Source organism: Miniopterus schreibersii (assembly GCF_964146895.1).
Source record: "Miniopterus schreibersii genome assembly, chromosome: 4".
In the NCBI taxonomy this organism is placed as follows: Eukaryota; Metazoa; Chordata; class Mammalia; order Chiroptera; family Miniopteridae; genus Miniopterus; species Miniopterus schreibersii.
The window spans coordinates 67,597,385-67,611,276 of NC_138105.1; the positions used below are offsets into that span (position 1 = coordinate 67,597,385).

General features: G+C 46.6%; 1 protein-coding gene across 4 annotated transcripts in view; it reads right to left on the reverse strand.

Annotated features, from left to right (window-relative positions):
- The window catches only part of RFX2 (regulatory factor X2), an 85,158-nt gene that overhangs the window by 17,468 nt on the left and 53,798 nt on the right, over positions 1-13,892 (reverse strand). For 2 of the 4 annotated variants that reach the window (XM_081136469.1, XM_081136468.1), the window contains exons 7-9: positions 8,416-8,490; positions 1,219-1,400; positions 230-349 (exon numbers count right to left, since the gene is read on the reverse strand). In XM_081136469.1, the coding sequence (XP_080992595.1) occupies positions 230-349; positions 1,219-1,400; positions 8,416-8,490 (377 nt within the window). The remainder of the gene's footprint in view (positions 1-229; positions 350-1,218; positions 1,401-8,415; positions 8,491-13,892) is intronic. The other 2 variants (XM_081136466.1, XM_081136467.1) reach the window with 1 other exon arrangement.

Genomic DNA, 13,892 nt, shown 5'->3' on the forward strand with positions numbered 1-13,892 from the left:
TTGTCCGCCCCGAATCCTGCTGGCCTCCCTTCATGTCAGTGGAGGTGAACGTCTTGGCTCTCCCAGGACATTGGAGACTGAGGTTAATATGAGTTTGTTTTCTCCACTGTAGAGTGGGAATCCCCTCATGCAAATGTATTTAATGTTTGAGAAACACCCTCCCTGTGTTCTCCCTAGAAAAACCCAGGCCGTCCCCTTCCTCAGGTTGGCCGTGGCCCCGGCCACTCACCTCGGCTTTTGATGCACAGGCTGCTGCCGCATGGCCATGTACTGGGTGTCCTCCTGCAGCCGGTTCAGGGGGGAGTCCGGCTTCAGGCGGATCCCATAGTAATGGTACTTGGAGTTGCCCCTAGAAACCAAACACCTGGAGTCAGTTCTCCCTGCAGATGTCCTAAAGCACAGGAGGTGCTGTTTTGTCACCTGCACTTTGGGCCCTCAGGTTCAGTATTTCCTGGACTGTGTGGGAAATGCTCACAGGCTATTCTGTGGCCAGAGAGGTTTAGAAAATTCTGCACCCTACCTCCCCCTCTGGGAGGCTCCCCTCTTGCATTTTAGTATGATAAAGGCTCTGAGAAGTCCTGCACTTAGAAAACCAGTTCTGTGGCTATGATCTGTAAAGACAGTCTCTGTCAAGGATCAAAGGTGGCAGAGGACAAGAGAAGACTCACTCCTTCTGAGAGTACATGAATGAACCTTGCCACCCACTTCTGTATGACTTCACTGAGAGCAGGTGGTGGGCCTATCACATTTCACAGCCACATGAGCTCTAGGTCATTCACTCTAGTGAGAGGGGTGTTTGTGTTATTGTCTGGTTAAGTTTATGACACATGAGGTTCCCTGGCAGCTGTAGGCCAATGGCAGGCTGTGGCGGGTTGGTCCAAGTATAGCAAAAAGCATCAAGAAATAGTAAATCCAACTCTATTAGATAATCCAGAGGCAGCTTTTTAAAAACCTATTATTATGGAAAATTTCAAACAGAGAGAGCTGAATCGAACCACTGTGTCCCATCACCCAGAGAGAACTGAACCATAGCCCACACCCTGGACCTGGCCGGGCCAATGCTGCTGCCAGTTCCGGGCAGCTCCAAGTTCACCCGGAGGCATGTCAGTCAGGATGCGTGGGCAGAAGGAGGAAGCCCCATGTTCCCCTAAAGCTCAATTTCTGTATAAAGAGGAAGAATGGGTGGGTGTGCAGGCTGTCACCGCCCCCTCTACCCACCTGGTGCCCAGCCGCCGCGTCCTCAGGCCCATAAACACGGAGCGAATCAGTTTCCCAAAGGAGGCAGCATTCACAGGGTCCAGCTTGTGCTCCTGGCAGTGCCGAAGGTAATGGTTATAAAGAGAACTTCGGGGGAGACTGACGCCTTCAGCAGTTTCGTAATTATCTAACAGCCACTGGAGCTGGAGAAAGAGACACAGTCCTGATTGTCAGATTCCCCCAAACACCAAAATGCTAACATGGACTCATTAAGAGAACCACATGCTTTCCCTCCACGTAACATCAGGAGGAAATTCATTGCTACTGTCATGGATTTGAGTTCAAGATTCTGGGCACATTACTTAGTGGCTTCTTTTCACCTGCTTCTTTATTCCTTCAATTTTCAGCCTGGTCTTCAGGCTGGTCTAAGTCCTTGACTTAATTGAGAAAAACGTACATGGATGGAGACCTCATACAATTTGTCCCTATAATCATTTAAACACGCACACGCCCACACGCCGCTTAAACACCAAATGTCTCCTATACCTATAGGAACAGAGATCAATTCTGATGATAAGAGGCAAATTAAAGAAAACTCAGGGGCCGGTGAGCACCACGCCGTGCACTGGCCGTGGACATCGATGGAAACGGACTACTGTCTCCTGCAGGACCTGACTGAGCAGAGCACAGATGGAAACTGAGCGAAATACCTAAGACGCTCATGTGCCGGGCTTTATGCTCAGGCCAAGGCAGGAGGAAGAATCGGAAGTCGAAGCTGCTGCCCTCAGAGGTCGTCAGAGTTGTACAGACAGGAGCTGTCCTTGTAGAAAGCTAAGTCCCCATGTGGGGCAATATGCCCCCCCTGGGAGCCCCAAAAGCTGCTGTTTGATTCTGGCTTCCTCTCTGTTCTGTGAGTACAAAAAGGCCTTAACCACACGTGGGCATTGGGGACAGGAAGGAGCCATGTGCACCAGAGCCAGCCTGAGGCAGGACCCTGTGAAGGATCCAGGATCATTGTAGGAGGTGGGGGTCTGTCTAAGCTGCCGCGCCTGCCCAGACAATCCCCTCCACTGGCCCAGACCCCTCTGCAGTCCTGGCATGCTGGGCTCCTTCAAGTCCTAGTGCCCTCTGCTTCCTTCCAGACCAGAGTGAGCACCTCCCCTGGGAAATCAGCACCCTCACTTTCCCACCCAGGGGCAGTACCCTACTCTACTCCACACCCCATTGTGGCCGCACCCAGACTTAGCATGCAAGCTGGGAAGTCAGCTTTCATCTCCCTTTAAAAAATAGTTTTATAATGGCAAAGTTCTAATGTGCACAGAGGTAGCAAGAATAGTCTAAGGAACTCCTGCCTCAAAAAATCAGCCCAGGGTTCAAAATAAGCCCCACCTGGGTCATTTTAAAGTGAACCCCTTCATCTCATCCCTAGGCCTCTCTGCTCTCACTGGAAGCCAGGGGGAGGCTCTGGTGCCAGAGTGAGAGAGGTTTCAGAGGTGGGGGTACAGGATAAAAGTGGGAGACAGGTCAAAAATCCAGATGAAGGGGTACCTGGGGAACTGACAGAGCAGAGGGTCTTTTAACAGAAAGACAGGCATGGGGCATGGAGAAGGGCGAGCCAGTGGGCTCTGCTTTTGGGAGGAGGTGTTCAAGTGCTGGGCTGGTGCTCAGGACACAAGTTAGGGCCAGGTATGTAAATCTGGCTCCACGGACACACCGCAGGGTCTCTGGGGTAAGGGGTGCACAGAGGGTTGAGGAGGAAGAGTGGTGTGAGGCCTGATCTGGTAAACCAGGAGAGGCCCCTCCCCACGCTGCTCCTGCTGAGCCACATAAGCCCCCTCTGCTCGGTGTTTCCGAATGCGCCCGTGTATGGCCCTGAGGTGTCCTCTTCCCCTGGGCTGAGTCTGTGACTAATAAATGGCTGTCCACTCTGTCTAGTGTTGGGTGTTGTGTGTTTAGCCATTCCTGTAACCCTAGGGTGGAACCTGCTCTCACCAACAGGGTGAATGAGAAACAGTGACAACAGGGACACGGGAAGGAGGGTGCAAAGCAACAGCACAGGAGGGTGGCAGCTGTCAAGGGCAGAGGGCTCTGGGCAGGGCGTCTGGCTGCATGAGGCGAGCCCAAGGTCATAGGAAATAAGAAAGGCCCCTGAAAAGAGACTCATCTTCTTCAAATGTCCCTTTGGGAAAAGAACATCATAGTTTTTACTTTCCATCAAGTCATTCAGACCTTTCATTTTCAAACTTGCCTTAAATGTGCTTTTTCTTACCCAGGTGGCACAGCGCCTCCCTTCTCCCTCAGAGATTCACTCTGGCCCAGGACTTGGAGCCTTAGGAGGCATCTCTTCGGTCCCCTTTGTGCCTGACCTCTCTCTCCACATTTGCACCCCAGGATCTTTTTGTTTGTTTGTTTAAAATATTACAGATGTCCCTTTTTCTCCCCAATGACCCATTCCACCCTGTCCCCTCCCCCTCCCCAGTCCTTCTCCCCACCATTGTCCGTGTCCTTGGGTTGTGCATATATGCATATAAGTTCTTTGGTTAATCTCTCCCCCTCCACCACCACCCCACCCTCCTCCATCCCTCTGACATTCCTCAGTCAGATCTATGCTTCCATGTCATTGAATCTACTCTGTTCATCAGTTTATTAAGTTCTTTAGATTCTGTATATAAGCAAGATCATGTGATACTTCTCTCTCTCTGCCTGGCTTATTTCACTTAGCATAATATTCTCCAGGTCCATGCATACTGTCCCAAAGGGTACAAGATTCTTCTTTTTTACAGCTGCATAGTATTCCATGGTGTGAATGTCCCACAGCTTTTTTATCCACTCAACTACTGATGGGCACTTGGGCTGTTTCCAGATCTTAGCTATTGTAAACTGTGCTATGAACATAGGGTGCACCCCAGGGTTTTAAAGATGCTTTAAGAAACACTGACCAGAGAAGACAAGGTCCTGAAGAGTGAATGGGACCCCAGCATGTGGGCACAGAAGCTGGAGGCTTTTCCTCTCCCTGCCACCTGAGGCTGAGGGGCCTAGGGTGCCACTTCTTAGGGAATCCTCTGTCAACGAAAGAAGCCGGATCCAGGAGCCCAATGACTCAGGGCTGACAGCACTGATGGGTGGGGCAGGGGCCATGTGATGACACTGGTCCTGGGCTTGAGGGTGGGACAGATTGTGTGGGTGGTGGGTTGGAAGGGGCACTGCACCAGGGGTCCTGAGTGAGGAAGGCTCACACCACTCAATACAGTTGGCTCATATGTAAAGAGAAAGCTTTCAGAAATGTGATTCCTTCCCTCCAACTCTGTGTTATTTAAATTAAAAGTAGACTTCTCTGTTTGGGTGATTCTGCTGAGTTGACATCAAGGCCATCTTGAAGTTAAGGATGCATAGTGACCCTCCTCCAAGAAGTGATTACAGAACTGACACCCACTATCAGCCTCCAAAAGAATAGTTGGTTACACTTCCTCTCTTTTGCATTAACAAGTTACCAGGAAGAGAAAATGATTTGAGTGGCAAATAAGTAAAGACATGAAGAAGCTGAGGGAGGGAACCACTGGGGAAGTGTTTTATGCAAAGGAACAGCCCATTCAAAGGCCTCGAGGCAGGACCATGCCTGTAGTGTTGGAGGAACAGTGAGGAGGCCTGTGTGGCTGGAGCATAGTGAGCGAGGAGGAAAGAGGGAGGGGCTGAGAGCAGGGAAGGGATGGGGAGTTTGTGCAAGGCCATTTCCATGAACTTGGCATCTACTTGGAGGGCAATGGGGGCCCTGCAGGCTTCTGAGCAAAGAGGTGCAAGGATCTGACTTAGGTTTTAGTAGGACCAATCTGGTGGCTGTGTGAGAAGGGCCTGGGAGCGAAGGGTTGGCTAGTAGGTGACTTCGACAATCCATGGGAGAGACGGTGTGTGTGTGTGTGTGTGTGTGTGTGTGTGTGTGTGTGTGTGTGTGTGTGTGCCATGGTGGTGGAAGTGGGAGAAGTGGTGTGATTCTAAATTGTTCTGAAGGTGAGGTCAAGGAGCACTGGGAGGTGGGGTGCAGGAGGAGGCAGGAACGCAAGAATGAGCACTGGAAGGACTTGGTGAGCAGGGAAGATGGTGGGAGGGGGAGATTGGGGAGTGTCAGGGCTCAGCTCCGGACACTAAAGTGTGGAGTTGGGGGAGGGGTCCAAGTAGATGCCCTGTAGGAAAACAACCTGTCCTGTCAGCAGCAGGAGGGAAAGACAATGAGGGTGGGTCAGGAATACTGAAGAAATAGTGGTCCCCTCAAGACCACTGCCAGGCATTTGCCATAATAATTTGGAGCAACTTCTGGACAAGAGACCCATCCCATGAAGCTGCTGCTCTAGCTAAGCCCCAGCTTAGTCTGCAGGTGACAGCTTTGTCATTACACCAGCCTGTGATTGGCTATCAACTAAAGGCTAAAGGATCTTTGACAATTTGTGTTTCTTGATTAAAAAGCCATATAGTCTGAATACAATTAATCCAAAGGCAGGGTTTGGAAATAAGAATTCATTTTAGTAGACGGTAGCTGCCTCCCCATGACAGTGACTTGGTGAACATGCCGTGGGGTCCCTGAATCACCAAGAGTTGGGGCGGGGAGGGGCTTCTCATGCCAGGATCTGGGGGAGAGTAGGGTGGTGGCTCTGGGAGGAGCCTGGCACCTCCAATACTCTTGGCTGGGGACCTTGACTGTGGCTTCCCCGGGTCAGGCACGACAGTGGGGAGGTCACAGTGACACCCCAATGGGTGAAGGTGCTTTCATCCCCAGCACCAGCTTTGTCACCTTCTTCCTCTGAAACAGTTATCCCTTGTTTTCATGTCACCAAATCACAGCCACCCCTATTTTAGAGACCGCTCACTTGAGGCCCACCCTCTGCGGGGTTTCCATATCAGGCTATAAGTTTCCTTCAACCTGCAGGTTCCTGAGGGCAGCATGGGAAGCTGGGGGTGGGGTGAGGCCCTGACATCAGCTGGGTCTGGAAGGTGCTGTTCAGCCTTCCTGGGCTCTGGGCACCACCACGCGCACCCACCCCAAGACGGTGCCCTGGGAAGGAAACAAGCTCCACAGACAGTAGCAGTTCCAGAGGTAAACCTCTGTGCCGGGTTCCTGGGCGGACTTAGGTTTGCCTAGGCAGGTTTTCTCACACTGCTGAGCTCCTGCCCTCACAGGCCAAGCTCCCTGGAGTGAGTTCTTGCTCCTTTGGCCACAGCGCTGATGGCGGGAGGACACTGTGACGGGGTACCCCCCCCCCCCAGCCAGGCTCGTCTGCTCTGGGGTTGGGCTGGCAAAGGATTGGGGACTGTGGCCCACATTGCCCAACACTAAAGTGATCTCAGCTGTACGTAGCTGCAGTGGCAACTGGCCAGAGGGCAGGCTCAGCCAGCTGAGACCATGACAGGTGTCAACAGGACACACTGCCCATCTGTGAGGCAGGTCATGCTCCTTCTCTCTCTCTTCCTCCCCCTCTCACATCCGCAAGGACAGCTCCAGGGGGATTCTACCCAGTGCACATGGTCAACTCTTTACAAAGATCTTCTGTCTATTCTCTTTGACTCCAAATCTCCAAGCCCCAGCTCCTGCTCCTCACAGCTCCTGATGGAAGGAGGCTCAATCACAGATCACCAGGGAGAAAAAGAGCACGGGGAGGTTTTCCTGCTCAGAAGTGAACTCAGGGATGTAAACCAGCTGGAAACACTCAGGAAAGTCTGCCTTCCAAAAGAAAAGTGTTAGAAAGCCAGGAGCAGCCCTGCAGCCACACTAGCGGCTCATGCGTTTCCCGAGACATTTTACATTCCCCCCCGACACACATGCTGTCGCTGGGGTCGGTGCCCCCATCCTGCCTTCCTCACAGGGCTGTCCCCAGGGCTGACCTAGGGCTGGGCCCACAGACTGTGACATGGCCACATGTGTCTGCTTGACAGCTGAAGAATGCCTATCCCGGTTAAAGAGAGATTGTCCCTGTTGAACAGACTGTCATTCTGCACACTTTTCTACCCAGTGCACTGACAGGGTGGGGGGGGTGTGCTTCCCTCCAAGCATTCACTGAAGATTTTCCCTCCCCAGGTATGCCCACAAGGTGACATTGTCCAGCAGTGATGGACAACAGGGTGGCCACGACTCTCCTAGCCTGGGTGGGGGGCACTTGGGAGGGGCCTGATGGTCTTTTGTATTTTTCCTTTGAGACAACTCATGTGAGGCTGCTATTCCTTCTAGTGACCAGCCTCTGAGGCTGAGGAGTGCAGACCCTCATCACGTGTGCCTGGAGCGGCGGGGCACGCCTGGGCCAACACATAAACCAGGAGCTTTGGGGCCTTTCTCTAGCTGGGCCTTTCTCTGCCCCAGTACCACTGTCTTTCAAGCAACCCTTGGCCAGTATGAAAGTCTTGATGGGGTCACAGGATCGTGATGGACTACAGGGGGCTTCTTTCTCTTGATGTTTTAATTCTCAAGAGAATTAAAGAGATTTGGGGTCAAATCCCAACCTAAGTGCTTGAGAAGCACACTCTGACTTCAGTGGCTTGTCCTCCTTTCGAATTTTCAATTACCTATAAAGCTGATTTGAGAGCATTTGGAGGAGTAGAGGGAAAAGGGAGGAGTGTGAGGAGACCAGAGCTTTCCTTCTTAACTGCCCCCAGGAAATACTCTTAACCATCACCTATCCAGTGCCGTCTTGCCCTATGAGGCTGCCCAGAGACAAAGACGTTTGCCACCTCCTGGCACAGGACCCACGATTACGATTTTCCCCAGGAGGCAAGTGAAGGAGAAAGATTTTACGAAGCCCAAATCAGTAGGAATGAGTTACTTTGCATTTTTCTAATTACTTTTTTTTTTTTTCAAAGAGCTGATCATGGGAAACTTAGCTAAGAAACTTTATGGCACTCCCTATCCTGTGTTACTGTTGCTTATTTTAGTATTAACTTTATTTATAATGCTTGTGATCTGCCAGGCATTGCTGGAAGCATGTCACGTGTATTAAATAATCAAATTCCCATAACATGCCCCCAAAGAGGTAGGTACTCTGATTATCTGCCTTTAGGATTGAAGAACTTGCCTCCATCCCCCTTATACTGTAGGATATTTTTGCTGCATATAGAATTCTAGGCTGGCTTTTCTCCCCCTTCAACATTTTAAAGGTATCAAGTCATTTCCTTCACTTGTTTTGAAATGCTCACGCAGGTACGTGCACAGTGTGGCAGACCACCAGGCAACACACTTACATGGCTGTTGAGTAAACCGCTTTTGTGTGATGTGATCCCTTCGCTTTTTTGGAGGTTTTCAATCGCCATTTCAAGCTAAAGAAAATGTGTGCAGAAACAAAACAAAACAAAATGGAAAAAAAAAAAAGGGAAATCAGATGGTTAGCATCAGCCAAGGTTTGTTTTTATTAATATCCAAATAATGATTCAAGCACCTACAAAATAAAAATAAAGCTTGACGCAGGCAGGGGAGACCGTTACGTTGTGAGTTGAAGCTACAGCCAGAAGTGTTACTCTGTTACATGCAGATGAGTCCAGGAGCCCCTGGAGCACAAGCAGTGGATGAAGTTATGATGTGATCACTGGCTATTAAGTGGAACAGGATGTCTGCATGTGCACATGCACAACATGAACACTTAGTCACTGCATCAGTTCAAGTGTAAGCAAAGCGAGCAGAATAATCACCTGCTGCTCCCCACACATGTCATCTGTTGCTAGGGAGAATCAGATGACCAACAGAGCCCAAGGACAGTTGGTGGCACTGACTTCCTGGCCAGCCTGTCCTGTCACAAATCCAGGGTGTCTCTCCTGGATGCTTCAGGAAAATACCAATGAAGCCAAAGACCCAGGCCCTGCCATCAGAGGCAAAGGACCCTGGGGTCACTGGACATGTCACAGAAGTAAGCTCCTGAATGTTTATGAAGCGTGAGCTGTGCAAAGAGTATTATACGGCAATGAGAATGGAGTCACCGGAAAGTCACGTGGAGCTATAAGGGAGGCTTTCCTGGGGGAAGGGGTTTCTCATTTGGGTTCTGAGGATCTTGTGGACAAAAGGAGCTGAAGTGGTGCCACAAGTCTAAGCAAAGGAAGAAACACCCAACTGTGTGTGGCTACCGCATTTATACGTGCTGAATTTGACCTTGACTTGTACATGGAAAATGGAAATTTAAACTCTGCTGCGGCACATCACCATAGGCAGAGAACTGCAGAGGAAAGAAATGAACCTAAAGCATATGCTGTCTGTCCTCAAATACCAGGAAAGGCAAAGACTTCAGCAACGCTTCTGCAAAAAGCAGGTTGAAGGCATCTTCCAGAAAGTGCAGCTGGACTGGTTTCAGGAACAAGAGGGGTACTGCTTCACCCATCACTTCTTTTTTTTTTAAATCCTCACCCAAGGATACATTTTCCATTGATTTTAGAGACAGGAAGGGAGAGAGAAACATCGATCTGTTGCCTCCTGTGCACACCCTGACCAGGGATCAAACCCACATCTGGGTATGTGCCTTGACCAGGAATCTGAAGTGCCACAACCTTTCAGTTTATGGGACAATGCTCCAACCAGCTGAGCCACACTGACCAGGGCCCATCACTTCTTTATTTTTAAATGTTCACCTGAGGATATTTTTTCTTTTGATTTTTAGAGAGAATGGAAGGGAGGGAGGAGGGAGGTAGAGAGAGAGAGAAACATCGACTTGAGAGAGACACATGGATTGGCTGCCTCCTGCACATACCCGGTCAGGGAGATGGGGAGCGGGGATTGAACCTGCAACTGAGGCATGCGCCCTTGACTGGAAATTGAACCCAAGACACTTTGGTCGGTGGGCCAACGCTCTAACCATTGAGCAAAACCATCCAGGGACCTATCACTTCTTTTGACCATTGCTGTTTATATCCACTTGCCATTTCTATTCAACATTGTACCAGAAGTTCTGGCCAGTACAATTAGACAACAATAACAAATAAAAGGCACCAAAATGGGAAAGGAAGAAATGAAACTATCTCTATTTGCAGATACCATGTTCTTAAATATAAAAAATTTTAAAGGATCCACAAAAAAAAATTAGTCCTCATAAATGAATTCACAAAAGTTGCAGGATACAAGAGCAACATAAAAAATTAGTCACATTTCTAAGTAATGGCCAATGTGAAAAGAAAATTAAGAAAACAATCCCACTTACTATAGCATCAGAGAATAAATACCTAGGAATAAATTTAACCAAGGGGATGAAATACTTATACAATGAAAACTATAAAACACTGTTGAAAGAAACTAAAGATGACCAAAATAAACAAAGAGGTATCTTATGTTTATGGATTGAAAGACTTAATATTGTTAACATGGCAATATTCTCCAAATTGATATATAGAATCAATGCAATCCCTATCAAAATTCTCTATTAAACTTCCAACTGCTTTTCAGAAATGGACAAATTGATCCTAAAATTCATATGGCATTGCAAGGGACCCCAAATAGCCAACACAATCTTGAAAAAGAAGAACAAAGTTGGGAGACTCACACTTCCCAATTTCAAACTTAATACAAAGTTACAGTAACAGACAGTGCAGTACTGGGACAACAGACATGCAGATCAATGGGATAGAATTGAGAGTCTAGAAACAATCCCATACATCTGTGGTCAATTGATTTTTGACAAGGGTGTCAAGACTGTTCAATGGAGAAAGAATAAAGTTTTCAAAAAATGGTGCTGGAAAAACTGCACAGCCACATGCAAAAGAATGAAGCTAGATGCTTACTTACTGACATCATATACAAACATCAACTCAAAATTGATCAAAGAACTAAATGAAAGAGCTAAAACTATAAAACTCCTAGAGGAAAACATCAGATAATCATGTAAAACAAGGTTATCTTCATGTCCTTGGATTTGGCAATGAGTTCTTAGATATGACATCAAAACCACAAATAAAAATTTTAAAGATTAAACTGGACTTTATCAAAATTAAAAACTTTTGTGCATCAAAGGGCTCTATTAAGAGAGTGAAAGGACAACCCACAGAATGGGAGAACCTGTTAGTAAATCATATATCTGATAAGGGTCTTGTATTTAGAATATATAAAGAACTCTCTTAACAACAAAATGACAATTCAATGAAAAATAGCAAAGGGCTTAAATAGACACGTCTCCAATAAGCACACGAAAATATGCTCAACATCATTAATCATTAGGAAAATACAAAACTAAAACCACAGTGAAATACCACTCCATATCCACCACTATGGCTAAAAAGAAAAGAAAGAAAGAAAAGAAAAAAGAAAGATAAGTATTGCCAAAAAAAAGTGTAGAAATTGGAACCCTTATACATTGCAGGTGAAATGTCAAACGATGCAGCTGTTGTGGAAAACAGTATGGCAGTTCCTCAAAATTAAATATAAACCCAGTTAAACCATATGACCCAGCAATTCCACTCTTGGGTATGTATTCAAAAGAACTGAAAACAGTTCAAACAAAAACTTGTACACAAATGTTCATAGCAGCATTATTCATAATGGCAAAAAAGCAGAAAAACCCAAATGCCAATCACAGATGAATGGATAAACACAGCGTGGTCCATCCATACTCTGGAGTATTACTCAGCCATGAAAAGGAGTGAAGCAATGACATAAACTACAATGTGAATAGACCCTGAAACCACGTCTCAGTGAGAGAAGCCAGACAGAAAAGGCTGCACAGTGTGTGATTCCATTTATGTGAAATGTCCAGACAGGCGAATGCTCAGAGACATAAAACAGATTGGTTGCCAGGGGCTGGGAGAGGGGTTGGGGAGTGGTACAGGGTTTCCACTCCACTGCTGACTGGTACAGGGTTTCCTTTTGGGGAGATGAAAATGTTCTAGAACTAGATTGGGTTATGGTTGCACAACATTGTGAACATACTGTCATTGAGTCGTACACTTTTAAATGGTTAAAATGGTGAATTCTATGTTATGTGAATTTTACCTCAATAAAAATATATAACTAATTTGAAAATCCATTAGTCTTTCTTACTCACATGCATGGTTTTAACATCATGCACTGGTCACTTGGAAAATATTCGTTCACTGAGTTTGCAGATCTTCCAAATGTTGACACATTTCATTATATAATATTAAAAAAATCACATTTGTTAATATCACTACGAACCTTATTGAAAAGATACCAATTTTTCAAAATTACTTTCTTCTTTTTTTTGGGTTGAAAATGTACTGGCAACAAAATCTGTCAGCTGTTTTCATGGATACGCCTGACTCACACCATTTGCTTGAGAAAATGTCTACCATGCCTCTGAGTCTGAATAATCACAATTTGTCTGTTACTCTTTCAAGCAAAAATGACATTTCATGAAAAAAGTGGCTAGTTCTGCTCACAACTCATTGACAGGAGCTTCCCCTCAAGATGGTCATCATACTTTGGCAGACAGCAGAAGGGCTGTTTGTCACATAGTATATTAAAAAGACGTGAACTCGAGGATTGAGATTTAATACAATTAATAATTTTTACTCCTTCATCAAGGATATTCCTAAGTAAAACTGATATTATTCCTCTTTTCTTTTTCCTTTTTACTGAAGGCCTGATGGTGAAGAGTACAGTGGCTTCTAGGAGCCTTTGATGCCTCTGCCTTGATTTGTGCCCATCTGTTTCAAGGGTGTTGATTTTGCACAATCAGTGCAAATGATGACACAGGGAAACCGGCAACTAACGCCTTAGTATTACTATGAAAAGTTTTGACTTTGTGGAGCCCCTTAAGGGATCCACAGACTTGCTGGACATATTTAAGGCTGACTGCTAAAAATCGTGGTGTTATGTGTATAGAGGAAAAGAAAAGAATACAAATTAAGATTTGCTCTCTAAGATCATCAAAAACCCATAGCTATTAAATAGGATTTAGACAAGTCCAATGATACACAAAATTAATTTAACGTACAGTGGAACGTCCCAAGGTGTTCACTGTGTTTTAAAATAAAAATATCACTTAAACATCTGAAGGCAACATAGGTCAGGAAACTACCGTCAAGTCCCTGAAGGCCAGACACCAGACAGGTTGATGTCCAGGAGTCAGGCCTGAAGGCGCGGCGCGCACGCGCGTCCAGCAGAGGGCGCTTTGGCGACACCTCCAGACCCAGCATGGGAAGCGCGCAGCGTCCTTGGAAAAGGAGCATCTGGCACTTGAACTTGACCTGACCAAAGGATTCTTACTGCATAAGTACAAACGCCTTTATCAGTCCTCTTGGTGGCTGGAGAAGTTAGGGTTTAATCTTTAAATATGCTTAAAATGAAAACTAATTTTATATTTGACTGGAGTTTATTTTAAATATTTCATCAAAGTGCTACATGTGAAACAGCACTGAAGAGCCAAGGAGGCACGCAGTGGTGCCCCGTCCCTACCCAGGCTCAAGCAGCTTTCCCTAAGATCATTTCTGTTTTTTGACCTTCTGGTAATCTCCTTCACATTTTGGTATTATGTATATGCTAGTGTATCTATATCTTGACTTATCAGGAGCTTAATCTTTATTTTTGATCTGGTGCAATGCTAACACGTACTCCTTTTTATTGGCCATTTAATACCATTTGTTTCTGCCACATGAATTACTAACAGAAGACCTGCTTTAAGGACTCATTCGGATGTAGGACAGAAAATGTATAAGTACTTGTGATCAAAGATATAGTATCTCAAGAACCTAATGTAATAGCAGATAGCACACAAATTTTAAAGCTCCCA